General features: G+C 41.9%; 2 protein-coding genes across 9 annotated transcripts in view; one reads left to right on the plus strand and one right to left on the minus strand.

The window, feature by feature from the left end:
* The window catches only part of sgsm2 (small G protein signaling modulator 2), an 83,049-nt gene extending 79,333 nt beyond the window's left edge, over nucleotides 1-3,716 (plus strand). For all 5 annotated transcript variants that reach the window (XM_047335701.1, XM_047335703.1, XM_047335702.1 and 2 more), the window contains one exon: nucleotides 1-3,716. This exon is cut by the window's left edge and continues 1,293 nt beyond it. The gene's annotated coding sequence lies outside the window, so the exon portion shown is untranslated.
* Nucleotides 3,717-7,044: 3,328 nt separating this feature from the next.
* tpst1 (tyrosylprotein sulfotransferase 1) overlaps nucleotides 7,045-26,387 on the minus strand; it is a 46,740-nt gene continuing 27,397 nt past the window's right edge. Inside the window, exons 3-6 of one of the 4 annotated variants that reach the window (XR_004787269.1) lie at nucleotides 24,232-24,430; nucleotides 12,086-12,136; nucleotides 11,267-11,374; nucleotides 7,045-7,475 (exon numbers count right to left, since the gene is read on the minus strand). Coding sequence is in view for 2 of the 4 variants with exons in the window: in XM_035621634.1 (XP_035477527.1) it covers nucleotides 11,339-11,374; nucleotides 12,086-12,136; nucleotides 24,232-24,430 (286 nt within the window). In the remaining 2 variants the exon portion in view is untranslated. The remainder of the gene's footprint in view (nucleotides 7,476-11,266; nucleotides 11,375-12,085; nucleotides 12,137-24,231; nucleotides 24,431-26,387) is intronic. The other 3 variants (XM_035621634.1, XR_004787270.1, XM_035621635.1) reach the window with 3 other exon arrangements.

Below are 26,387 nucleotides of genomic sequence, written 5' to 3' on the forward strand. Positions count from 1 at the left end.
AAAGATTTGATTTAAAATCCTTCCTAGAATATGTCACCCTGTCTCAGAATGTCTTGGGCTTCTTGCCATGAATGAAGTTTGATTTGAGAAACAGACTGTGGTTAATGATTCACAAAATGACATATGTCATAAAAAGTGACCAAAAGACAACGCCAGCTAGGTATGAGTGTTCATGAATCGGTTTCACATTTGATATGAGGTTATTACAGCTTCAGTGACGGGTTATCCAGGTCATGCCTGCTGTTTCAGCTTGTCGGTGTGAGGCATGATGATGATGATGATCTTGGACATGTAGATGTGACATTAGGAGAATCCTCTGACCTGCTGCAGGTTTGCTTATCTGATGAACTTCATCAAGTGCACAAGGGCTCGCCCGCAGACTCTTTGAGCTCTTTATGCCCACTTTCCTTAAGTCAGCACCGACTTTGGCTGAGGGAATTACCCACAGTTCATAGCGTTGTGACACGAAACACAGGGTTACTAGGGGGAAGCCCGGTAACGTATTTAAAAAGGTAAAAAACATTAAATTAATTATTTGCAGATGACCTCTCATCCACGCTGTAAGGCAAGACCCTGGAACATGTTCAAATCCAGTCGGTGCCTCAAGTGCCTTGGCCGTGAACAAAGTAAAATAAAGAAACCACCAGAGTCAGCCACATGTTTTTGCGCTGTCAGGTGATGTGAACATTTTGCATGGTGAAGGTGAGCTGCTGTCCCATTCCTGTTTATACCAGTTCAGGCCCTTCAGACTCTCCCACTCAGTCACTGACCAGGTGACATCACTAAGGTCTGTGAGATGTCAGGGGTCAGATATCCCACATCTACACCATGTGTTTGGAGGCATTCTGTTTCCTTCCATGCGGGTTCTGCCTCTGCGTGAATGAACGGGGCAGGCAGCTGATAGTGTTAAGTGATGACGGAACATTTCATCAGTGTTTGAATATGTTTTTAAAAGAACGATATGAGTTCTGTAGAGGATAGAACTGTCAAGATGTGTCAGGCTTTGGATACAAACACTATACTTACTACTCGGTTACATTCAGTGTTGGTTTGGATGTTTTCATGGAGAGCACTTACCAAAAGAAAAGTCACCATTTCTATTCATACATTTATGTTTTTGGAATGTTCAGAGTCAAACATGCACACTGATCTGAGGGCAGCGTGGAACCTGTCAAGCCTTGCGTTGGGTCCAGCAGTGCTGTCATGAAATGTGGCTGCAGTTGTCCATGTGGAACTTGATTCTCCTCCTGGGCCAAGTCCAGCGTCTTGAAATGTGTTGGTCTAACCAACAGATGCCTGGTTACAGGTGTAGAAACATACCTGAGACAAACGCAGATTTTGATGCCAAACTTTGTTCAGTGTACAGGTTGGTTTTGGCCTCACAATGACGCCACAGATTATTCGTGTTTGTATCTGAAGGGAATCTGGGACATTTTTGATACCGTTTCCAATCCCCCTCATCAGTGTGACCCTTTACCTCCTCACCCTCCTTGCCTCTTTCAAATGTCCAAAATGGCTGCATACCATTGGTCATCCAGCACGGACCTGCACCTGTGATTCAAGTGCCAAGAGTCTTCCCCAAACCTGAAGTGTACTGTAGTCATTTGGCTGTTTGATGTGCTAGTTTGATCCCAGGAATGGGCGGTGGTGTAGATGTACCTTGCAACGGACTCTTCCCCTCCATCACCCTGCCTCCACAGCGACACAGGGGGTCAGAAAGGGAAACCTGGGCCCATAGCAGTCTTATCTTCCAATCAGGACTTTGGGCCTCATGCAAGGATGAGCAGATTTGTTCTTAAATTATGCGTATGAGTGATATAGGAGAACTTAACCAATTTTTTTCTAATTTGAGATTTCTTTTAAGTACGAACAGAATTTAGGAGTTGTCCAGACCTGTCGTAGGAGTCACCTAAATTAGTTAATCAAATCAGGTTTATCCACATATGGATCGTTTTTTTTCATCACTTTGAAGCAATTATACATATAAACATCTATTACAATGTATTAAAGTTATATAAAAAATATATAAATGTCTCCTCATTATGTTGAAATTATTCTGTTTAATCTGTTTAATCTGTTTTAAAATCATATATATATATATATATTTCGTTCCTGTTAAACGTTCAGGGGAGCACACATCTTTGGCAGTTGGCATGCGAGTGGCGCAGTTTCTGGCTTGATATGTCAGTTATTGATTGTCATCATGGAAACTATATTCAGATAATTTACCTAAATTTCATTCATATTAGCTCGTGACATCTCCAGTCAACCTGCAGATGAGACAGGAGCATCATACAACAAGTGTCACATGCTCATTGCCGTGGTAAAGACGCTTTTACACAGTTGGTGGTAAACTGCTCCACACGTCAGAGAAGACACGTCAAATCATTTTAGCATGCTGCATATTGTATAATAGTGCAATGAAAAAAGTGCACTGATCCAGCACCAGCAACACTCTCATGACACGTATTGTTTCATTCAGAACAGTGACACAGACTCACTCTGACCACCCTGCAGTCATCCATCACCTCGCTGTGGCGAGTGTTTTTTTATAAACCATTTTCATATTGATGCATTTCCTCTTTATTTCAGTGACAGTGCGACTCACAGGTGACTCAGTGTTAACAGATCTGCTTTAGTCCGTCACTTATCTCCTGCTGACGCTGCTAGGATATAGACTTTCATTTATGTAACTTCAATCTCCGATCTTAATTTATAAACTCTTCCTGATGTGGGGCAGGAAGCGAAACCGTATATGGAATTTTGGGGGCATTGATTATGCTCGCTCAAATACGCACAGGTGACATTCATTCTGTTTACACACGAAATTTAAACATTTTTCTGAAGATCGAAGCGTTTGATGAATCCGACGAGGTCTATTTGTACGAACTCACTTTGCGAACAGATGTAGGAGAAATTTAGGATCAGAATACGAACATGTTCTTGCATGAGGCCCATTGTGAACCAAAGCCTTGAAACTAGAGCCCGACTGATACTGGATTTTTGGGGCGACTTAAAAATGTCACTGTCTTATTGTCTCTCTTGACCTGTTCAGGGACTACAAATAGAAATTAGCTAACTAGCTAAATTTGGCATTAATTAGTTTGATTTGATTTGTTTTTCGGCAAAAAAAAAATCATATTTCTTCATATCAGACAATATACAAGTGTAAGCTATAAGCTGATATGGGCCAATGTGGTCAGACAAAATTGTCTGACTGATGTATCGGTCGGACTCTACTTGAAACAGCCCCCTCTGTGGCATGACAATAATGTGCAATTTCCTAGTGCATCTTGAAGACTGACTGTTTACTATGTGTGTAAAATATTTTTGAAAACAGTGATCTTGGATTCTTTAACTACAGTGTAATTTCTGTCGTTTGAGGAAACCCATCAAAGTCTGTATTGCTGTAAATACTACCCGAAAACCCAATATTTCTATGATGACAGTCAGAACATATCTTATTTTGAGATCTATTTTTTATGTTGGTTTTAGCGGCACTAGTCAGAGGTGTATACTGTGCAGAGCTGCAGAATGTGTGCAGACCATGTACACGGTGACTGTTAAGTGTTCTTTCTCAATGTTGTGCACTGACTTCAAGATTTCAAATTTCTATTTATGTAGAGAGCCAGTGATTGCATTGCTGAACATGTACTAGTAAGGATGTATCATTTGCCTTGAATGTAATGTATTATTAAATACGGGGTTGTTCAGTAGTGTGCTGCTATCTTTCCTTTTTATTTCCTTTAAATTGTGACTCTTCATATGTTTAACGTTACTAATCTAATTGTTCTTCTAAAAGACAGAGCTGAAAGAAAAGTGAATATTGGACTTCGCTTGAACAGGTGGACTTAATGAGTTGCCAATGTCTCTTCAAATGTCTTGTGCCACTCACAGATATCCGACATCTCCATGTAAACTGCTGCGTTTGTCAAATGGCCTGAAAATCTGTGGAACTGATCCAACTGTCTCACTTTCCTTAAAACGCCACAGTGTTCCTATCAACTTAGACTTTGGAATTCAGATCTTAAGCTTGGAGACGGTATTCTAACAGAAAGCAAGTTGTGAAAAATGAGCAGGAAGTGTGAACAGTATTTAATTCAATTCAATTCAATTTTATTTGTATAGCGCCATATCACAACATACATTGTCTCAAGGCACTTTACATAGTGAGGTCAATATCACAATATTACAGGGAAAACCCAACAAATCCCACAATGAGCAAAGCTCTTGGCGACGGTGGAGAGAAAAATCTCCCTTTTAACAGGAAGAAATCTCTGACAGAACCAGACTCAGTTGTGGGCGGTCATCTGTCTCGACCGGTTGGGGTGAGGAGAGAAATGGGGAAGAGAGGAGATGTGGGCAGAAAGAGGGGGAGAGGAGAGACAGTAGGAGAGAAGAGAGAGAGAGGACAGTTGTACAACCGCTGCTGTAGTCTCTACCAGACTGATACTTATAATTAAAAAATACAATTATGTTGTTGTTATAATTAGTGATGATATTAATATTAATAATAACAATAATAATGACGGGTTTGGGTCCTGCAGCTCTGGGGTCAGAGATACACTAGGAGAGATAGAAAACACAAACAGGGTTAGTGACATGTACTGAAAACATATCGGGGGATGGGGGGGTAGTATAACAGTACAGGTGTTTACCAGGCTGGGAGGATCCAGTGAAAAGAAAATAGTAAATCTCAGCCATGGATGGTTGAATGTCCAACATTGTTTTCATACTGTGTGTATGTGTGTCCCTATTTTATAGTATTCCAAATCCAGGTCAGTGTTGGGATCTTTAAATGAAACTTTCAGTGTGAGTGGCCTGATCAGCTCGGACAGGAGAGTATCATAGGGAGGTCATTGTTGCCTTTGCAGTGGCTCAGCCTGAAGGGTTTGATTTTTTACACGTTCAAACTGTGGTTTGGGAGCATGAAAGCCTCACTGAGTGTGATCCTTACAGGGTCAGAGCTGAACCAATAGTCCAAAACAAAATAAGCATCAAGGTATCTTAAATCTAGACCATGATGTTTTAAAACCATTTTAACTTGACTCACTGCTGAATCCTCATCCATCCGTCCATTTTCTATACCACTTTATCCTTTAATGGTCGTCATGCCCATTGGTAAAGCGCACAGTTGATGATTTGCAGGCCCGTGTATGCGCCTTAAGGGGGCAGTAGGCAATTCTAAAGCAATACACATTTTGTAAAAATCTGTGAATATTTGCCCAATGTCCGTTAGATGTCCCTTTGGTTTGTGCACCGGAAAAACATCCTGGTTTTCATCTCAGCCCAGGCTCCGTAAATGAAAAACAAGCCTTCTTGGAGACCCTGAATGGAGTCCTGGATGGGGCCCCAGTAGGAGACTCCGTTGTTCTGCTGGGAGACTTCAACGCCCCAAGGACAATGATGGAAACACCTGGAGAGGCATGATTGGGAGGAACAGCCTCCCTGATCGGAACCCGACTGGTTGTTTGTTATTAGACTTCTGTGCTAGCCATGGTTTGTCTATAACAAACACCATGTTCATAAGGATGCTCATAACTGTACGTGGTACCAGAGCACCCTAGACCGAAGGTCGAAGATCGATTTTGTGATTGTATCATCTGATCTGAGGCTGCATGTTTTGGACACTCGGGTGAAGAGAGTGGCGGAGCTGTCAACTGATCACCATCTGGTGGTGAGTTGGATCCGGGGGTGGGGGAAGATTCTGGATAGACCTGGTAAGCCCAAAAGTGTAGTGTGGGTGAACTGGGAACATTTGGAGGAGGTCCCCATCCAGGAGATCTTCAACTCACACCTCCGGCTGAGCTTTTCTGGCATCCCAGGGCGGCTGTGGCTCAGGATGTAGAGTCGTTCGTCCACCAACCTGAAGGTTGGTGGTTCGATCCCAGTCCACATGTCATTGTGTCCTTGGGCAAGACACTTAACCCCTAACTTGCCTCTGACGGCTCTTCAGTGTATGAATGTGTGTATGAATGTGACCAAAAAATGCACGGTAAATAGCACTACCTCAAGTGAAGGAGTTTGAGTACCTCAGTGTCTTGTTTGCGAGTGAGGGGACTGGAGCGTGAGATTGGCCGGAGAATTGGAGCAGCGGGGGTGGTATTTCCCTCACCTTGCCGCACCGTTGTGGCGAAAAGGGAGCTGAGCCGGAAGGCAAAGCTCTCAATCTACCAAACTTTGTTCCTACCCTCACCTATGGTCATTAAGGATGGATCATGACCAAAAAAACAAGATCGCAGGTTATTATTACAAGCAGCCGAAATGGGTTTTCTTAGAAAGGTGGCTGGTGTCTCCCTTAGAGATAGTGTGAGAAGCTCACACTATCTCCGTCACACATCCGTGAAAGTCGGAGTGAAGCCGCTGCTCCTTTGCGTAGAAAGGATCCAGTTTAGGTGGTTCGGGCATATGGTAAGGATGCCCCCTGGGCGCCTCCCCTGGGAGGTGTTCCAGGCACGTCCAGCTGGGAAGAGACCTCGGGGTAGACCCAGGACTAGGTGGAGAGATTATATCTTCACACTGGCCTGGGAACGCCTCAGGATCCCCCAGTCAGAGCTGGTTAATGTGGCCCGGGAAAGGTAAGTGTAGGGTCCCCTACTGAAGCTGCTGCCCCCGCGACCCGACCCCAGATAAGCGGTTGAAGATGAGATGAGACCATCGGGCCCTAAAATTGTAAGTGCTGAGGGGTCTGGGGGGGCCCAAGCTGTTCACTCACAATATGTAACACAGGGGCCTGGTAGTCCGTCAGTTGGTATCAAGTCAAAGGTTTGGACAGACCTTCTACTACAAGAAACAGACCCGTCTAACAATGTGAGACCACTGAGTGTTTCCGTAGGCTGATCCAGCCTAGTTCATGAACAAAGATAAGCCGTTTCTCAGCAGCATCCAAATGCTTTTACCTCTGTCAAGTGTTTTGGACCTGAACAGCAGTTGTCAGGACCTTGTGCTTATTGAAAAAAAATGCAGTTGTTCTTCCCATTATTGATATATGGTTGATTATATTTGGCTGAAAACCGCTTCAGAAAGAACAGACGGACACCAGGCTTTAAAAAAAGAAGCATTTTTTATCACGGTTGATACATGAAACTGATCAGTACCCATGACATTGCACAATACAAAGGCATGAAAGAAAAAAAAACATTGAACATTAAAATAGGTATTGCATCTTCCAAAAGCTAATTTTCCATTCATAAATACTTGTGATTCCAGTTCACTGCGGTTTCCTACAACAGCATCACAAAGTTTTTTTTTTCTAAATAGCCAGAGATCACTTCTACAAATCAACGTGTGATGTGACAAGTAACAATCAGCAGACATTCTGTGGTTGTGAGAACCTGTAGTATTTCTTTTTGTACAGTACATAATCAAAGGCCAAGAGTTCTCCGTAGATGATTATTGGTGGAGGAAACGATCCGACACACATGGTGAGATGGCTGAGATGACGTCCACGATCTTCTGCTCTACTGCACCAGCTCCTGTAATGAAACATGACATAATGTCAGTTAAGACATGACCCATGACTCAGTCAGATTATTTTGCAAGCTCACGTACTTCTTTCTTCGGCTTATTCATGTTTTTCAAAATACATATTCTTAGCAGTAGATGCTCAATGGACTGGCCTTCCTTAGTTGATATGCAAAATTATAGAGTTAGCTGAGATGAGCAGAAAATGTTGAAATTCCCTATCATGCACGCAAGCCCTCAATTTTCGAGATATTCAAAATATTATACAACCAATGAGAAAGATGGTACAGTCACATGTTCTCCCTATGGGTGTTGGACATGGCAGTGAGGCTTTAAATAGTCGCTACATTTATAAAAGGTGCCTCAAGCACTTACTAATGACATTAGTCTGCTATCATGAAATAGTTATAAAACAGATACTGGCAGTGACATATCTTCGACACATAATAGCACCAGTTATCAAATGAAATTCTTCAATGGCTTGACGTCGACAACTTTTGAAAGCGAGTGTGGCTATGCATTGAGCCCCAATTATTTTATTGAAGCACCAACAGTGCAACCGCTAGTTTTTTTCCTTTGTCTTTTTAAGGCAAATTTAGATCCAACCTCAGACATACTGTAAACAGACCACCAGTTGGCGACCTGCAGTCAGTGAGGAATTCAGTGAAGTTCCTCACAAACTCTCAACAGTAGAGAAAAAGCTTAGCTTCCCCCACTACTCCGCTGCAGTCACTACTCTGGACTTCATCAATGTTCATGTCCATGTTTGTTTGTTGAAATTCATAATAATTCTGCTGACAGCTCCCTACACTTTGTGTGTTCAGGTCATGTTGAATGGTTATGTGAATTAAACATGTGCTTTAAGGCATTTGAACAAAGTCCTATGTTAAGAGTTTTCTTGTTTTAAATTTAGACACTTTTTTACTGCAAATAAAAATATTGGATTCAAATATCGGTTATTGGTCTCTAATATTAGTAATAATCGGCATCGGCCCTGAAAAAGCCGCATTCGTGTTCACTCTGCGATAAGGATGTGGGCACATGCGTCCCAGACGGCTTTCCATTGTGATCCGAGTGATTCAATCTCAACTGTCCCATTAATAGATCTTGGATGTGTTCACACATACTGTCCACAGCTGTCCACTTGTGATTGGATCACTCAGGGCTAATAATAATACCAGGTCTGAATAGGGCCTTACTCTGCTATGACCACCAGCATGATCCAATCTGTAGTCACTGTCAAGTCCATAGTGTTTCAGAAATAACACATCATACAATGAAACTATAAATCCATTGGAAGAAACTGAAAGGAAATGAAATGTTGATAGGCAGTACATCAAAATGTGCTCAGGTGTGACACGTCCAGTCGTACCTGTGTGTTTGTGATGTCATGTCCAGTCATACCTGTGTGTTTGTGATGTCACGTCCTGTCGTACCTGTGTGTTTGTGATGTCACGTCCTGTCGTACCTGTGTGTTTGTGATGTCACGTCCAGTCGTACCTGTTTGTTTGTGATGTCACGTCCTATCGTACCTGTTTGTTTGTGATGTCACGTCCTGTCGTACCTGTGTGTTTGTGATGTCACATCCAGTCGTACCTGTGTTTGTGATGTCACATCCAGTCGTACCTGTGTTTGTGATGTCACATCCAGTCGTACCTGTGTGTCTGTAATGTCACGTCAAGTCGTACCTGTGTGTTTGTGATGTCACATCCAGTCGTACCTGTGTGTTTGTGATGTCACGTCCAGTCGTACCTGTGTGTCTGTGATGTCACGTCCAGTCGTACCTGTGTGTCTGTGATGTCACATCCAGTCGTACCTGTGTGTCTGTGATGTCACGTCCAGTCGTACCTGTGTGTCTGTGATGTCACGTCCAGTCGTACCTGTGTTTGTGATGACACGTCCAGTCGTACCTGTGTGTTTTTGATGTCACATCCAGTCGTACCTGTATGTCTGTGATGTCACGTCCAGTCGTACCTGTGTTTGTGATGACACGTCCAGTCGTACCTGTGTGTTTTTGATGTCACATCCAGTCGTACCTGTATGTCTGTGATGTCACGTCCAGTCGTACCTGTGTGTCTGTGATGTCATGTCCAGTCATACCTGTGTGTTTGTGATGACACGTCCAGTCGTACCTGTGTTTGTGATGTCACATCCAGTCGTACCTGTGTGTTTGTAATGTCACGTCCAGTCGTACCTGTGTGTTTGTGATGACACGTCCAGTCGTACCTGTGTGTCTGTGATGCCACGTCCAGTCGTACCTGTGTGTTTGTGATGACACGTCCAGTCGTACCTGTATGTCTGTGATGTCATGTCCAGTCGTACCTGTGTGTTTGTGATGTCACGTCCAGTCGTACCTGTGTGTTTGTGATGTCACGTCCAGTCGTACCTGTGTGTTTGTGATGTCACGTCCAGTCGTACCTGTGTTTGTAATGTCACATCACAAACACCTGTGTTTGTGATGTCACATCTAGTCTTACCTGTGTGTTTGTGATGACACGTCCAGTCGTACCTGTGTGTTTGTGATGACAGGTCCAGTCGTACCTGTGTGTATGCGATGACACATCCAGTCGTACCTGTGTTTGTGATGTCACATCCAGTCGTACCTGTGTGTTTGTAATGTCACGTCCAGTCGTACCTGTGTGTTTGTGATGACACGTCCAGTCGTACCTGTGTGTATGTGATGTCACGTCCAGTCGTACCTGTGTGTTTGTGATGACACGTCCAGTCGTACCTGTGTGTTTGTGATGACACGTCCAGTCGTACCTGTATGTCTGTGATGTCATGTCCAGTCGTACCTGTGTGTTTGTGATGACACGTCCAGTCGTACCTGTGTGTTAGTGATGTCACGTCCAGTCGTACCTGTGTTTGTGATGACACGTCCAGTCGTACCTGTGTCTGTGATGTCATGTCCAGTCGTACCTGTGTTTGTGATGACACGTCCAGTCGTACCTGTGTCTGTGATGTCATGTCCAGTCGTACCTGTGTGTTTGTGATGTCACATCCAGTCGTACCTGTATATCTGTGATGTCACGTCCAGTCGTACCTGTGTGTCTGTGATGTCATATCCAGTCGTACCTGTGTGTTTGTGATGTCACGTCCAGTCGTACCTGTGTGTTTGTGATGTCATGTCCAGTCGTACCTGTGTTTGTAATTTCACATCACAAACACAGGTGTTTGTGATGACAGGTCCAGTCGTACCTGTGTGTATGTGATGTCACATCCAGTCTTACCTGTGTGTTTGTGATGACACGTCCAGTCGTACCTGTGTGTATGTGATGTCACGTCCAGTCGTACCTGTGTGTCTGTGATGTCACGTCCAGTCGTACCTGTGTGTATGTGATGTCACATCCAGTCGTACCTGTGTGTCTGTGATGTCACGTCCAGTCGTACCTGTGTTTGTGATGACACGACCAGTCGTACCTGTGTGTCTGTGATGTCACATCCAGTCTTACCTGTGTGTCTGTGATGACACGTCCAGTCGTACCTGTGTGTATGTGATGTCACATCCAGTCGTACCTGTGTGTCTGTGATGTCACGTCCAGTCGTACCTGTGTTTGTGATGACACGACCAGTCGTACCTGTGTGTTTGTGATGACACGTCCAGTCGTACCTGTGTGTTTGTGATGACACGTCCAGTCGTACCTGTGTGTATGTGATGACACGTCCAGTCGTACCTGTGTGTATGTGATGACACGTCCAGTCGTACCTGTATGTCTGTGATGTCATGTCCAGTCGTACCTGTGTGTTTGTGATGTCACGTCCAGTCGTACCTGTGTGTCTGTGATGTCACCTCCTGTCGTACCTGTGTGTTTGTGATGTCACGTCCAGTCGTACCTGTGTGTCTGTGATCTCGAGGTGATGCACTCCATCAGCTCTAACTGGGGTTGGGTCTCTCTCCAGACTTCTGTATCTGTGGAGAAACAGACAGCAGCCATTACAGTAGCAGCACTCAGGACGACAGAAAAACTTTCTGGTAAGGAAGATGTTCAGACAGCTGACTCACTGACATCTACATATTCATCTTTTCACTTATTCAATTAACAAAGACTGATTGAGTTACTGAAATGCATCATTATCAGCAAATAAAAAGCAGACACTCCTCAAAGGGGAATCTCTAAAAAGAAATGAAAATATAGATGTAGCTGCATCAAACTACCAGAGGAGGGCAGATGTGCTTTAGCCAACATCAGGCTCTGGAACCTAGAGACAAAAGGCAACAACACAAAGAGACAAACAAACAAAATAACCACTAAAGACCAAAAACCAAAAAAAGAATTGTGAAACTGGGACCAGAAAACAACGAGCAACATAAGATGGCCAGAAAATCAAGTCAAAAACAAGCAATGAACTGCGAGCAGATGGAAAATTGTAACGTGATCTTCAACTGAGCTACACATGATTTCACTCAAATCAGACATTGAAGAAGGCCGAATTAAAAAAAAAACTAAACAAAACAGGTGAAAAAACCCTCAGCGACAGGCAGAAATGTAACTGTACCTGTGATTGACAGGCAGAAATGTAACTGCACCTGTGATTGACAGGCAGAAATGTAACTGTACCTGTGATTGACAGGCAGAAATGTAACTGTACCTGTGATTGACAGGCAGAAATGTTACTGTACCTGTGATTGTTCTTTAAGGAAATCTGGTAGCTGAAATTCACCTTTAAAGACCTGGGAAAACAAAAGACCAGGTTTAGAAATCCACAAATTCATTGAATCTGCATGAATTCATTATCTGGATTACCATGGTGAAGATTTACTTTTATTTTTTAAGAATCACTTAGTAAATGAGACTAAGGCGGCATTCTATATGTTAAACAGCATAATTATCAAAGCTTCAAATCCAACACAGTGTGACGGATGTGTTTAACTTGTATTCACGCTGTGTCCTGTTAGGTGAACATTTGCCAGAGAAAACCTGGAGGCTGCAGGACACATGCCAGGGGCTTCACACTGCTCCTGGTGTCATACGAACACATGTACAGCACATCGTGTTTCCGGAATCACAGTCGTGATATATAACACAACAGTGTCTGCGGCTTGTCCGGCCAAGCTGGCTCTGCCTTTTACAGACATCAGTCCTGCTCTGTGACTACCTTCTCTGCACAGCGCCCAGTCCTCTTCCAATTCAATGTTTTTACCTTTTATACAGAGGAATGAGGCAGAATAAAGGCACAACATTCCTTCCTTGAATAGGCTGTGTAAAAGGGGCTTCAGTTTCACCTCAGGGGAAAGACATGAGATCAGTCTGAGAAGGTGACAGCTAGCTGGCAGGAGGCTGACTGAGTGACTACAAAAGGTCACATCAGAGAGAGAGGGAGTGGGGGTCAATATCCTGCATGATAAACATACTGTGGTCCACCATGCACAGACAAATGACTTTGTGTGTTGGAAGTATTTTTCCACAGGAATGTAACTGTATCTCGACAGGAAGTGACCTCCTTTACTCTTGAATAAAGAAAACACTGTAGCACAAACCAGAAGAGGAGGAATGTGGAGGAAAGGCCGGCTGATGGGTGTGTGATGGTATGGAGAGAAGCTGAATATCAGGAGTTGACCAGATGAAGAGGTGACAGGAACCAGGAAGAGACAGTTAGTACAGTACTGCTACTGCTGGGGGCAGCAGTAGAAAACAAATCCAGGTTCTATTTTCTGCACAGCATAGTTAAGTTTAGGCTATAGAACCAGGTAGAGGGAAAGATCACAGTATAGATCCTTTCACAATGAAATGATTTTGATGATGATTTTCTGGCCTAAAGCCTTTTAAGGAAAAATTCTCCCATATGCCGCTGCTAACTGTACTAAGCTTTACATGGGGTGATTCCTGCCTTATCTGACCTCCTTCAAGACAATTCTGACTCAAACACTGTATGTAGTGTACATGTATGAACTGTTTAACAACAGAAGAAAGGCACCAATGTATCAATGGTTTCAGAGCCACACAAAATACAAGCAAACGTCTCTGTGTCCTTTTTTTTCATAGTGTATTAAGGTTCACTTAGGACAGCGGGTAGAACACCTTAATCGGCACAGAGTAAAAATGCCTATGTGGTGATGAGCTGTGGCTCTTCATAAGTCTGAATCATATGGCCCTATATATGAATGTTTGATTCATCCTTTTTACATCCACAGAACTTTTTTCTTAAATCAAATTTTATTTGTATAGCCCATGTTCACAAATCACAATTTGCCTCATTGTGCTTAACAATTTGTACAAGGTGCAACATCCTCTGTCCTTAACCCTCGACTACAGTGAGGAAAAACTACAAAAAAATCATTTTAAAAGGGTAAAAAAAAAAGGGAGACAAGTTAGAGATCCCTCTGCCAGGACAGAGAGAAGTGCATTAGATGACAGGAGGAGACTCGACAGACTGTTCAGGAAGGCCAGCTCTGTCCTAGGATTTCCCTTTGACACAGTGCAGGTGGTGGGAGAGAGGAGGATGGTAGCAAAGATATCATCAGTGATGGACAATGACGCCCACCCCATGCAGGACACTGTCTCTGCACTGAACAGCTCCTTCAGCAATCGGCTCCTTCAGCCTAAGTGTGTGAAGGAGCGGTACCGCAGGTCCTTCCTTCCTGCTGCTGTGAGACTGCACAACCACCACTGCTCTATATAGAACACACACAAACACACACAGGACTCAACTACCCTAAAATAATTCACGGATACACCTAAAGTGCAGTAACTAACTGTGCAATATTTATATTTGATATTTTTTAATATTCCATGTGCAACTATTGCTACTGCTCTGTATGTAGAATTTATAAACCTTTGTTTTTTTATTTAATGTAATTTTTTGTAAAAAAAAATTTCTTTAATAAATTTCTGTATGTATTCTTCTGTCCACTTTGCTGTTGTAATGGTATATCTTATCTTATCTTATCTTATCTTAACAGAGTACATCAACATTGACTACACTTAGATAGAGGTAGACAGACTGTAACAAGTATGAAGTACTAAGATCAGGTAATCAATGAAAAGATTTAATTTGAGCCTCTGTTGAAATTCTACAGAGAGAGAGGAGTGGTCTAAAATCCTGTGCTCTCCTTGTGGGTGCCAGTGATTAAAACTTCCACAAAACACATAACTCATTCTTAAACTGCCCTGAGTGCCTTCATGCATGCTTGCGTGTTAGGCTCACGTTGATGCAGGACCAGAAACTGAACGTAATCTGAAATGATTTCCAGCAGCAGAGACAGCAGAGACAGCGAGGAAAGCGTTTCTTATTTCCTACTTGGTGCAGCGTGCAGAGGCTTCAGGCCAGACTGCTCCGAGCCTGTCCAAACCTCCTCAGACACAAAAGGCAGCAAAGCACAATGCCCTCTGGTTGTACACAAGGTCACACGATAATAAATCCAAGCAGTGTATGATCAAGAAATGTACAGACAAGGCTGGGCTGTGTCCTTGGCACGCGACAGATCGATCTGTCTTTCTGAGAGAAAACAGATGGAGATGACAGGGTGCCTCTAGGAGAGGCCCGGCGTCACGTCTGCATGGTGGGAAACTGCAGTAACTTGAAGCCAGCCTCTGACCTCAAGCTCTGTTAGCTCAGAAGGATCTGTTAAAATGCTCATGAAAGCAGTAGTATTCATCTGGGGGAAGATTTACAGATGGAACAAGCTGAAATACGGTGATGAAAGAGACTTCTGACTACCAATACAGGACTCAGTGGTGAGTCAGCTGACTCACTGAAATTGCTGCTTACCTCTCGCCCGTCATCCTCTCAGTGCATAGGCAGCCAGATGACCTCCTTTAAACTAAGATGAAGGCGTCGTCAAGCAGCACTTTGCTGCTCATTATACTCTTTCCTCTAAACAATAAGGGGGTTTATAATTATTACCAAAACAAGTCAGTCCTTCTGGTCCATCTGCATGTTTTATTTTTTTAATTATTCACGCTACTACATGCTGAGCTTCAAAGTACAGTATATATAAACTTAAGATTACTTCTACAATTATTCAATTAGCATGAAAGTACATTTTTGACTTAAATAAAAATCAATTTAATAAGTTTTGATTACAATTAACAATATAATCTCTACAAATTCTTAAAAAGGGAAATCATGGATTGGCCCATCACAGATTAAACTTCCTGTTTCATCTCAAAAGATGAAACTATAGTTCAGTTACACATACAACTCTGCAACAATGATTTATTGGTGATTTTTTACCTCTGCAAAGAATGTTATGTTTTCATGACCATGTCTGGATCACTTTCATGGACATTTTGAGATGAAAAGACATTTTTCTAGCAGGAATATAATGCTTGGATCTTGATGTTAAAGATCAAAAAAAATTCCTATTTATTTACATTTTTCTTTTCTAAGACTAAGACCGAAATGTAGGATTGTTTGGCACAGGCAGAGGTATGTTCTCTAATGTGTTTCAATACCATCAGAAACCTTTTTTTTTTACATGAATTTATACAATATCTTTACAACTTTGAAGACAAACAACTTCAAACTGCACCACTGTTTCCACAGACAAGACCAGATGAAAGGAGAGATTTTTGGCTAGTAGCACAGAAAAAGTTCCAAATGTAACACAGCGCTAACACTTGTGTCTGAGTGGACTCTCCCACAGAATGCCTTGGCCGAGCCAGCCAGAGTCCTGTAAGGGAGGGACCAGCACAGTCGGGTCAGCCAAGGTGCCTGCTGGTATACGCAGCAGGTCAGTCCACTGTGCTAGTGCCAAACTAAACCCTGCAGAGTTTCAGCATCAGCATAATGGCTGGGGCTCCCTGTGACTAAGCCCCTGGTCCCAGGGGGTTAAACGTGGTAACAGCCCAGTGCTTTTGAAAAGCTGCCATAGTTGAGTCACAGTTGGCAGGAGAGAGAGTTTCAGCTACACGCTTGACAAAGTCCATCCTCCCTCATGGGGAAACTCCAGGGATATTGCTATCTCTTGGACTCCATCATGGACCTAATACAGTTGTGTTGTGACCCAGTTGAAACAAATCACACATCATTTTGCTCAACATGAAGCAATGTAGCCATTCAGCATGCACAGAACAGGGAGAAACTCGGCTACATGCCAATATCAACCATTTTCACCTAAACGAAATACACTTCAATCGCCAAGCAACTAAATCAGCATGTTACATAAACACGATAAGTCGTGATATTGCATGCTAACAGCACAAGCTACATATCATCAAAAAAAATGTTTGTAGTAAACAGCGACATACATAAATTATGTCTTGAATCACAAATGCCATACAGCATATGCACAGAAGGAGGAGAAGCTCTTATACCAAACCTTTTCACATATACGAAACACAATTAAAAAAAACAAGCAATAATGCAGCATATTTGATCCATAAATCTGCTTCAGTTAGCTATTACAAGACTACTGGTCATTTTGAGCTATTACTCTGCCTATTTGGTTGTTATTCTAATGTGAAATGGCTTAGAAAAATTAAGTTCATCACAGTTTGTTCACTTCCTCACAGCGAATGGTGTTGTTGACAGGGATTTGGAGGCGTTACTACAAAGATCGTTTGTTTAGAGATGATGACCCGTCTTTGCTAAAAGAGTTATATTAGATGTAATACACATTTACAGAGACATATAAGTGAAAATAAATGAGTTTTGCAGTAAGTAAACCTCACATGGAACAGCTGTGCCAAATAACTTTGCTCTGCTTCACTTAATCAGCATGACATCTGGATCAATATGATATGATTAGCCTCTACATCATTAAATGTCTTTGCATCGATATGAGAGAAAAGGTCGAGCCACAGACCTGAAGCACAAGTTGGACTAGGAGCACTGTACACATTTGTTTCCCATCTCTCCGCTCTCTTTTACAATTGTTTCTGTGGAGAAACTGAGAACTTATTGATTCCAGTATCCATTTCTCACCAGAGATCAGATCAACTGCAGGCCACTTAAAAGCTATTGATTGTGGCTCTGAGAACCAGGCTTGACAAGCCTCAATTACAGCATGCTGGAACAAGTGCTGCTGAGCAACAGGAAGACATGAAGCCTGGACAGAGAGCGGAGTTCCAGGTTCTCTCCATTGGTGGAGATGATTCATGGGTTCCTGGGCACATTGAAGGCAATGTTTTACCTCCAGTTTGATAATAATGCTCCAACATGACACCTGTAACCACATCTTTAAGACCCAACCCCTCTGAACTTTAACAGAAGTGAAAATTTGAGAACCAAACCAAGACCAGACACTGTTAGCTCATCACACTAATATTGTATTGTATAAGTATTGGCTTTGTCCCTTTTCCTCTCACTGCTGGGCATTACATCTTACACTTGCAAAAAAACAACAACAACAACAACTAATTAGTGGCTGATGATTTGAAATCAAACTCAGCCCTTGCCCAGAGCTAGGGCTAAACAATCATAACCTTTTTTTTCCCCGAAACCACTAATATTTCCCGCTGTACTGTCCCGATGGTATGAACTGCCCCACCCCACCAAAGTTGTTGTGAAGGTGACATCTCTTACGTTGATGAGTCCCAGCTGGCGCTGCTCCAGAGTGCTGATCATAATGTATCAATACTGAAAGTTACACTGTCCAAATTCAACAATGCACATTCTTGGTCCCTCAACAACAAGAGTGTTAGACAGACAAACAGAAAGACAGGCACCCAGGCAGGCAGGCAGGCAGGCAGGCAGACTTCTTGAGTAATTAGCAGGATTAGTAAGAAGATGTCTCCAGCAGTAAGGAGCAGCCTCTCTGCTGCCTTTACAAATAAATATATATGCATCAAAATTAACCCCGATTTCTTTGAAGAACACAAAACATGTATATGATAGTGGGAATTATATGAAAATCAAAATACATACAGGATCATGGTCTTAAAAAGGTAAAATCATCTGATACATTGCCATTACCCCAGGAAATAATCTGTTTGCACTTTTACCAAAAATTCCTGCAGGCATCAACTTCACTTTTTATGTTCATTGTACAATTAATTATTCTGTGCTGTCGTTTGTATGCTAAAAATTATATTTGGAAAAATAAGCTATGTTCCCCCCTTTATTTGTGATAGTATGTGGGTGGGGGTCCTCAGTGTCCATACATCACAGGTTGTAAGGATATTAATGGTGGTGATCATTATTCATATCCATACAACCTAAGTGTTTATGATAAAATTCTTTACTACAGCCACAATTGTTTACAACAGCATAAAGTTCTTCAAAGATTTCTAATCTCCGAAATTGCTATCAACGTTCACAAGATTGATGGATTTAACTTTGAAATATACAACATTTTCTACCTGGGGGAGCATGACCCCGGACCCCCCCTGGAGGGTCAAACGTCCACCCACCATAGTCCGCATGTTAGACTTTTGTGGATGGAACTACAGCAATGCTAATTTTCGGGCTGGGACACAACCCAGCAGCAGTTGGTGCCCCTTCAACACCTCTTAATGCCACCCCAATCACAGCAGCCTGGCATAAGTAATGTGAGTGGCGTTGTAAATTGTAATGATCCCACCAATGCAAAATAATCTGATAAATCCTCTACCTGCCAAAAACACTACCTGCCAAGCACTAAACACATGGCAGAGCTACTAAAGCAAAAAACATTTTTATCCGAAGTTTGTGACCAAAACAAAGCTTAAAGGAGAACGACTGAGCATTATCCACTTTCGGTACTTGATAGTACGAAAGTGGTACTATGAACACTGCTGCGCTGAAGAAGAACATAAAGCTCTGAGAGCGTAGTTCTGAAGCATTCCAGTCACACACAGACCACAGGGCCTTTTGTGATACGTCTTGTACAGTGGGATCGAGCTGGAAGGAGGTCCTCCTCCAATTGCAGGAACTCTTGCCCGGGGGGTGGGGGGGCACAAGCAAACAATAATATCAACCCTGCAGCTGGGTTTGATGTAGGAGATTCACACTAATAACCAGCAGATGTACACAGCACAAATCTGAGCCAATGAGCTTCAAGACACACATACTGTTAACAAGACACGTAAGATGTATTGTGTGGAGAAGGGGGGGGGGGACCACAGGCACATTTGAAAAGCATTACCATGCACACCATGGTGATAACACGGATAAAATGGCATGAGGGTTTGATACGTGACCAGTACACTGACATACATGTACAGCCTTGACAGAAAAGTGGTTACACATAGTATGCAGATGCAGCTTACGGAACAGGCCTACCTTCTGGGAAATGTATGCTTTGTACTCATCTTACAATGAGACATTGTGGTTTTTGAGCAGCTGACTTTAACACAATGGAGCTATTGTTCACCTGCAGTTGTTAGCTATGATTATAGTAACTATGTCAAAGGTCCTATAGCCAGGTGCGTGTGCACACAATTAGACATATTTGTCAGTGTTACAGATTCACATGGCTCTGTAAAGAACTCACAAGTACATGAGCCTGATTTCCACTCATTCGGACACATCCTCAATCATCGGTTTTCAAGAGTCCTTGCGTCTGCCTCACCAGGCTATAGACCCCCCATCAATGAATAGAAGAGCAGAGTGGTAGAACCGTTCTCTCAGTTGTGTTGCAGTGGCAAGGATTTCCAGCAGATATAGTTGCTGTAGAACACAGTCAGTGCAAAGCTCTGGTTCTGAATATTAATTTATGTGTGGGAGATATCATTTGTGTCGTTTATGCCTCTTGCTTGGTGATTACTATTCTGTAAATATATCCGAGGTAAGGCTGGATTATGGACCGGGCCAATGGGGCGAGTCCCCCAGGGACTTCTGGAGGAAGTTGAACACCAGGGCCCTTAATGCGCACACCAGGCCCCTGTGTGCTTACATGCTGACCAAACCACTAGGGCCTCCCAGACTAAGGCTGCAGCTAACGATTATTTTTTATCGGTTAATCTATCAATAATTTTTTAGATTAGTCGATTAATCTAACAATATTTTTTTCAATTAATCTAATGATTATTTCTGTTTAGTCAATTAATCCTTTGGTTAACTTACCAATAAATTATATGTATATATAAACATATATATACATATATGTATATATATACACAAAAGAAAAAAACATATTAAGAGTGAATATTCTCTTTGTAATAATGTAGATGAAGCAAAAAAACTTTTGAGGAAGTAAACACTAACCGTGTTTACTTCCTCAAAACTGTTTAAATAACACAGAAACTTTGTTTTGAGATCCTGCGGCGTTCATGAACAGACAGACTGTAACCTTCACTCCTGCAAACAACTCCGTTTCACCGGACCTTGCCTTGATCACTTGGGATGAACGTAAACAGTGCGTGAAATTGATTACATAAATTCGTCAATTTGAGTAAAATGCTTCAAGGCACCGTTGCAGCCCTATCCCAGACTCCTCAGCACTTAAAATTTGAGGGCCCAATGGTGTTTAAAAAATAAGCTGACCAGTAAGGCCCTTGGCCCTCAGCGCTCAAAGACCTCTTGGCCCAGGTGAACTATTCACACATACAGAATGACAAGTTATAAAAGCTTCACAAGATAAAATTAAGAAAAAGCATAGAGGAATGATGCCTACCCTGCAGGTGTGTTGTATGTTGCCTACTATACTGTATATATATATACTACAAGATATATCATATATACTGTATTTGAATTGCCAGAGTTTCATAATGATGTGACATTTTTGACACAAAATCAAAGATATGTAACTTTGGGTTTTGCACTAATTCAATAATGCACTAACTGATTGTAGAGCTGTGTGCAGCGCTCTTTGCCCTGTGGTCAACTAGGCTGAATATGCCCCTGACCGAGCTATCTATAGGACATACAGAGATGAAAAGGATATTATTATTATTATCATTATTTACTTCTAGCTTGACAGCAAACAAAACAGCACATGCTCCAAAATGATCTGATGGCTAACCAGTAAGAACATTTAGCCATTTTCTCTGATCCTTCAATACAAGTTACTCTTGCCAGTACTTCAGAATAACAAGACAAGGTAAAAATGTCACCACTCAATGCTCGACAAGACACACTCTAACTAAAGGGAAAAGCCCCTACCAATTTTTTCCTGAGTTGTTTTAATCAATTTACAAAACTCTTCCTATTCACCATGAACACACATGTACTGTAATGACAATTTATATTACAAAACTGCAACGGAACTCCTAGAACACAGACTAAATGTGATGTACCAGTATGAATTACAGCAGAGGTAATAATGATCTATGTATTGATCATGGATGATAATGATGAATAAATGAAGTCCTATTGAATAATGAAAAGTAAACAGAGCTACATCAGAACAAGTTAGAACAAGTTATCTTATGAAATGCCCAGGAGGGGGCATTCTGCAAATCTGCCACCTTGTCTGGAGTTTCCATTCCTGTTTGTGGTCAGAATTTTTTTTCCAAAGAATTTGCCCCTACCCTACACTCCAAATGTTTTCCCTTTGACTCAACAGTCTTGACAACATGATGAATTACCCCAAATTCATTCTGCATCCTTATTTCCCCCTTTTTGGTTCCTCTCAAACTAATGGAAAAGTCATCTAAAAGCTTGTGAAAAATACATAAATGTTGCTCAAACCCCCCCCCCCCCCAAGGGGATTAAAGACAAATACACAAGCACCATAAGGGTGATCACAAAGAGAGATCGCACCACAAGTCAGTGAGCAACATTTAGAGTAAAAGAACACTAACAAACTCACATTAGAACTTTCTATGTACATGAGAACCAGGACTGAGATAAAACACGACATGACATCCCTGACGTGGCTGAAGGTTTTTTTTGCTGTAAGCTGTTCGACCGCCTGTAAGTTCTTATATGCTACACCCCTCCCCCCACAGCTAACAGTCAGCCTTGGCTATTTAGGTTTATCGGAGTGTGCAGATTCTTGCCCCAGGGTGTTGTGTCATTCTGCAGTCACTGCTTTTCATGACCAGGGAGACACTTACTGATGGACCGGGAAACGTCATGATGATGTAGCGGTGACGTTTCCGCAAAGCTGAAATGATCAATCTGAGACTGTGTGTGTTAGTGTGTGTAAAGAAACAATATGTTTCTAGGAACCAGCCACAAACCTGGAAAAGGTTCCAGGCTTAGAGCTTGGGAGCAACAAATCAGCCAGAAATGTTTGGACAGTAGTGCAACAGAGGAGAGGTCAAGCTGGGAGAAAAACATACCATCACTGGACAGACATTCTTCTGTCTGCAACAACACTACTCTTCTAATCAAGCTGTGCACAACACTTACAGGAATACTGCACCCTTTTCAACCTTCTTTTCATATCACTGATTAGGTCAGTGGTAGTTTTAGTCTAACAGCAGTGGTTAGCTACAAATTTACAATCAAATCATCAGTGGAAGGAATGTTTTTAAGTGGAAACTAGAGCTTCTTCTTTCCTTGATCGTCAGCTAATGTGTGCAATGTGAAGGCATCCTTCTCAGCAGTTTTGATGATTTCCAGACATAAAAGAACCTCATCAAAATGAGTATCATCAGGACTTATTGATGTTGGCACTATTTCTATTTACCATTTCAACACATTGAGAAACAATGTGTAAGCACCAAGGTCACCTTAAAAGCCCGGATTCCTTATAATTTAAGAGATAAAAATAAATCAGACAACTGTGTCCTCTGACTCAGCCATGCAGTATGCGACCCAAAGAGCATAGCAGCAGAACACATCACCTGATAGCTCAGCTTGAGGAAAAGAATTTAATAAAACATATTCTGCTACAAAAATAGCAGAAGTCTTCCCAAGATACAAAGAGGATTTGACAACTGGCAAGGACATAACTGCTGAAGCAAAGTAGTCTGTGCTCATGCACAGCAGCACAGACTTTATGTAATGAGAAACGAGGGTTGACTTATAAATGTAAGGGCGGTGGTTTGAGGAAAAAAACATCTTAAACGCTTAACTGTATCATGTGGAGATAACAGCAGTAGGAGCAGCTGCCACAGCACAGTCGCAGCAGTCATCCAAGCAGAAGATGGGAGATAACATAAGATAATCTTTTATTCTTCCCACAACTGGGGAATGTGGGTGTTACAACAGCAGTGCGACCAATTATTCTGTGCAGTGCGACTAAAAATTTCCTTGATTGCACCGGTGCCCCTTACACTTAGCTGCCCTTTCTGTGTGTGAGTAGCATTATGTTTTTTTTCCCACCAGCAGACAGCGAAGAAGAGTACCAGGGTTTGAGCCAATTAGAGGCAGAGAAGGGGCGGACCTTCGTTTCATTGGCTCTGACCCTGGTATTCTTCTTCGCTGAATGCTGGTGGGAAAAATAAATCAGGCATAGTTAAGGATGTGAACCAGAATCCGGTTTTAAATGATCCCTGTCGCTATAAGCTCCGACGTTATCTCACTGGGGCGTTAGCAGCGTCGGAGTGCTAGCTGCTCTGGAGCGTTAGCAACACCGGGGCCAGCTCTCACTGCCCGTCACATACGCAGACCTGATTCATTTGGGGTTGGAGCAGAGAGTGAACCAGTCAAAAGTCTGGTTGTACTTCACCAGAATTGATGGGGATAATGCTCATTGCCATAAGTGAAACAGATGTTTTGCAAGTAAAGGCGGTAATACATGCAATTTCTATATTGAAACATTTAGTGAAAGTGAAAGCCCAACCTAACTTGACCCTATCTCTAATATGTGTATCTATATACCAGTTTCAGAATTTTTTTACCCCCAAATTTTTGTATCAGATAAGCATATTTCCCAAAATGTAGAAGTATTCCTTTACAATATTCCTTTACAATACCACAACATTGGGATAGGCTGTGGTTCAAAACTACCAAGAGCCCTTTTAAGACTGGCTGAGAATGAAATGATGAACATATCTGTCAGACTGTACTCACCCTTCTGGTGTTGTCCAGGACGTTGGGGTCAGGCCTGCCATAGTTAGGAGGGTTGGCGTGTGGATCGTAGCCCAGTCTGGACAGCATTGGTGCGATGACAGCCATGTCCCTCACCACGTCTCCTGGGATCTTCCCCACCCACTTGGACAAGGCCTCCACATTGACTGGCTTGATGACCTGGTCTGTGGACCTCTCCACCCTAACAGGACAGAGAAAAATGTTGGTTTAACCTGTGATTTGAAACAGTGGGTCAAAATCACTCAATCACACGGGCACAAGTTTTTCTTGTTTGCTGAAGCATACATGTTTGAAACAGCAATTATCCTGGGATTTAATCCCAAGTGGGTCAATTTAGCATCAAGTGGTTTTACCTACAGTAAACCATGTACCCAAACCTTTTTTTTAAGTCACGATAAAATGCATCATTCAATCAACATATGACAAAATTCTGGCAGATGCGTCTCAAATGTTATAGAACCCCTCCATGTTTTTGAATGTACTGTATTTCTGTTATTTGATGCACACACAAAAACACCAGTGACCCATAAACCAGGTCAAACAGTTGCCACACATTTAACACTGTTTAGTACACGGAGTTAGCATTGATAATCAATATTAGTAACAACATTTGCTGAGCTTGTCCCCAAATGACCAAATTGACAGCAGACTAGTGCATCTTTCAGTTCTGTGCAATGAAGTCATCATATTTTTAAACAAAGCTTCAGAATCAGTGACAAAGGCATATTATTTTCATTTGGAGAAAGTCAAGCTTGTTAATTGTGAAATTAAAACCTGTTGTTGTCATAGTGAATATGAATACAGCTCCACTTTTTCTTTCACTCAATTAGCCATTGGTTATAGACATTTTAAAAGGAATCCACCATTATTTCGTACCAAGTTTAAATTATTTATTGAGTGAAATTAAATATTCAACAAGCAAGGGCTTTAGAGCTGCTGGGCCGCAGCTTTTTTCCCCCTGTAATGAGTTCACCACCTCTGACCAGCATGGGGGATTTGATGTCAGATCTAAGAAGACAAGAATGACCACATTCTTTACAAGTATCAACTAAGTCTGGGCGATATGGACAATAATGTTTCCCCCTTTCTTTTTGTTTGCTATAACCATTTTATAGTATTGGTAAGGAAGTAAACAGATATCTCTTTGTTAGAGCTCAAAGCCCCTGCAGGATAAAACCTAATTTTAATTTCAAGGTGGATATGTATCCATTTACATAAATCACAAGATCTGTTATTGTTCTAAACACTCATTTATTTTGAATCAATAAGTAGATTCTCTCCACAACCATCATGGTATAACGTGTATGCTTATTAGGATCATATCAGTCTCTGCAGTACAGATAGAACACTTTCCCCCACATTTATTTCCGTCCTGGGATTCAACCCCTTTCAGCTTCTGAAAACTGTCTTTTCCACTGGTCTAACTGGCATTGTTTGAGAAATTCTACTCTCTGTCTCTTTTCTTTTTGAGCCCTTCTAATATGGTGTTTATGACTGAAAAAGCAGCAGATTCACTGTGCTGTTTAGATGTTGTGACATCTTCGCCCCCGTTTTATTGTCCAGTGCAATTGTCTGACTCGCTTATTTTTACATTTGCAAAAATTTGTTTTTTCCCGTTTTCAGCCTATATGTGTCAGCTATATAGTCTGTTTCTGTAACTAGGGATGTACATGATTAACTGTTGAACCATTAACCACCAAAAAGTATTTTGAATGATTAATGGTTACAGGGTTTCATCAAGGATCTTTTTAAGCAGCAGGAACAACTTCCTGTAGGTTACAGTCAAAACAGAAAGTGTTGCATATTTTGGCAACAATTACTCCTATTTTCTCATGAGTCACTTATGCTCTTACCAAAGCCCATCAGCCACTGGTGTTTAGGTAAATCATGAAATATGCTAGAATAATTTTTTCAAACTACTCTTACACTATAAATGCAATCTGTTTGAAACTTTAATGTACTATGTACTCTCATGAATGTTTAGAAGTCCATACCACACTGAGGTTCCAAAGTCTGAGAATGGGCCTTTGCTCAGATAAAGTTTTGAAAAAGGAACCCCCTCACTCCATCTTAGTTTACTTGCTTAGTGTCACTCAATTTCTGGAAACCTATAGGATTATGATTATGCTATTTGTTCA

The sequence above is a fragment of the Scophthalmus maximus genome, chromosome 11, assembly GCF_022379125.1.
Source record: "Scophthalmus maximus strain ysfricsl-2021 chromosome 11, ASM2237912v1, whole genome shotgun sequence".
In the NCBI taxonomy this organism is placed as follows: Eukaryota; Metazoa; Chordata; class Actinopteri; order Pleuronectiformes; family Scophthalmidae; genus Scophthalmus; species Scophthalmus maximus.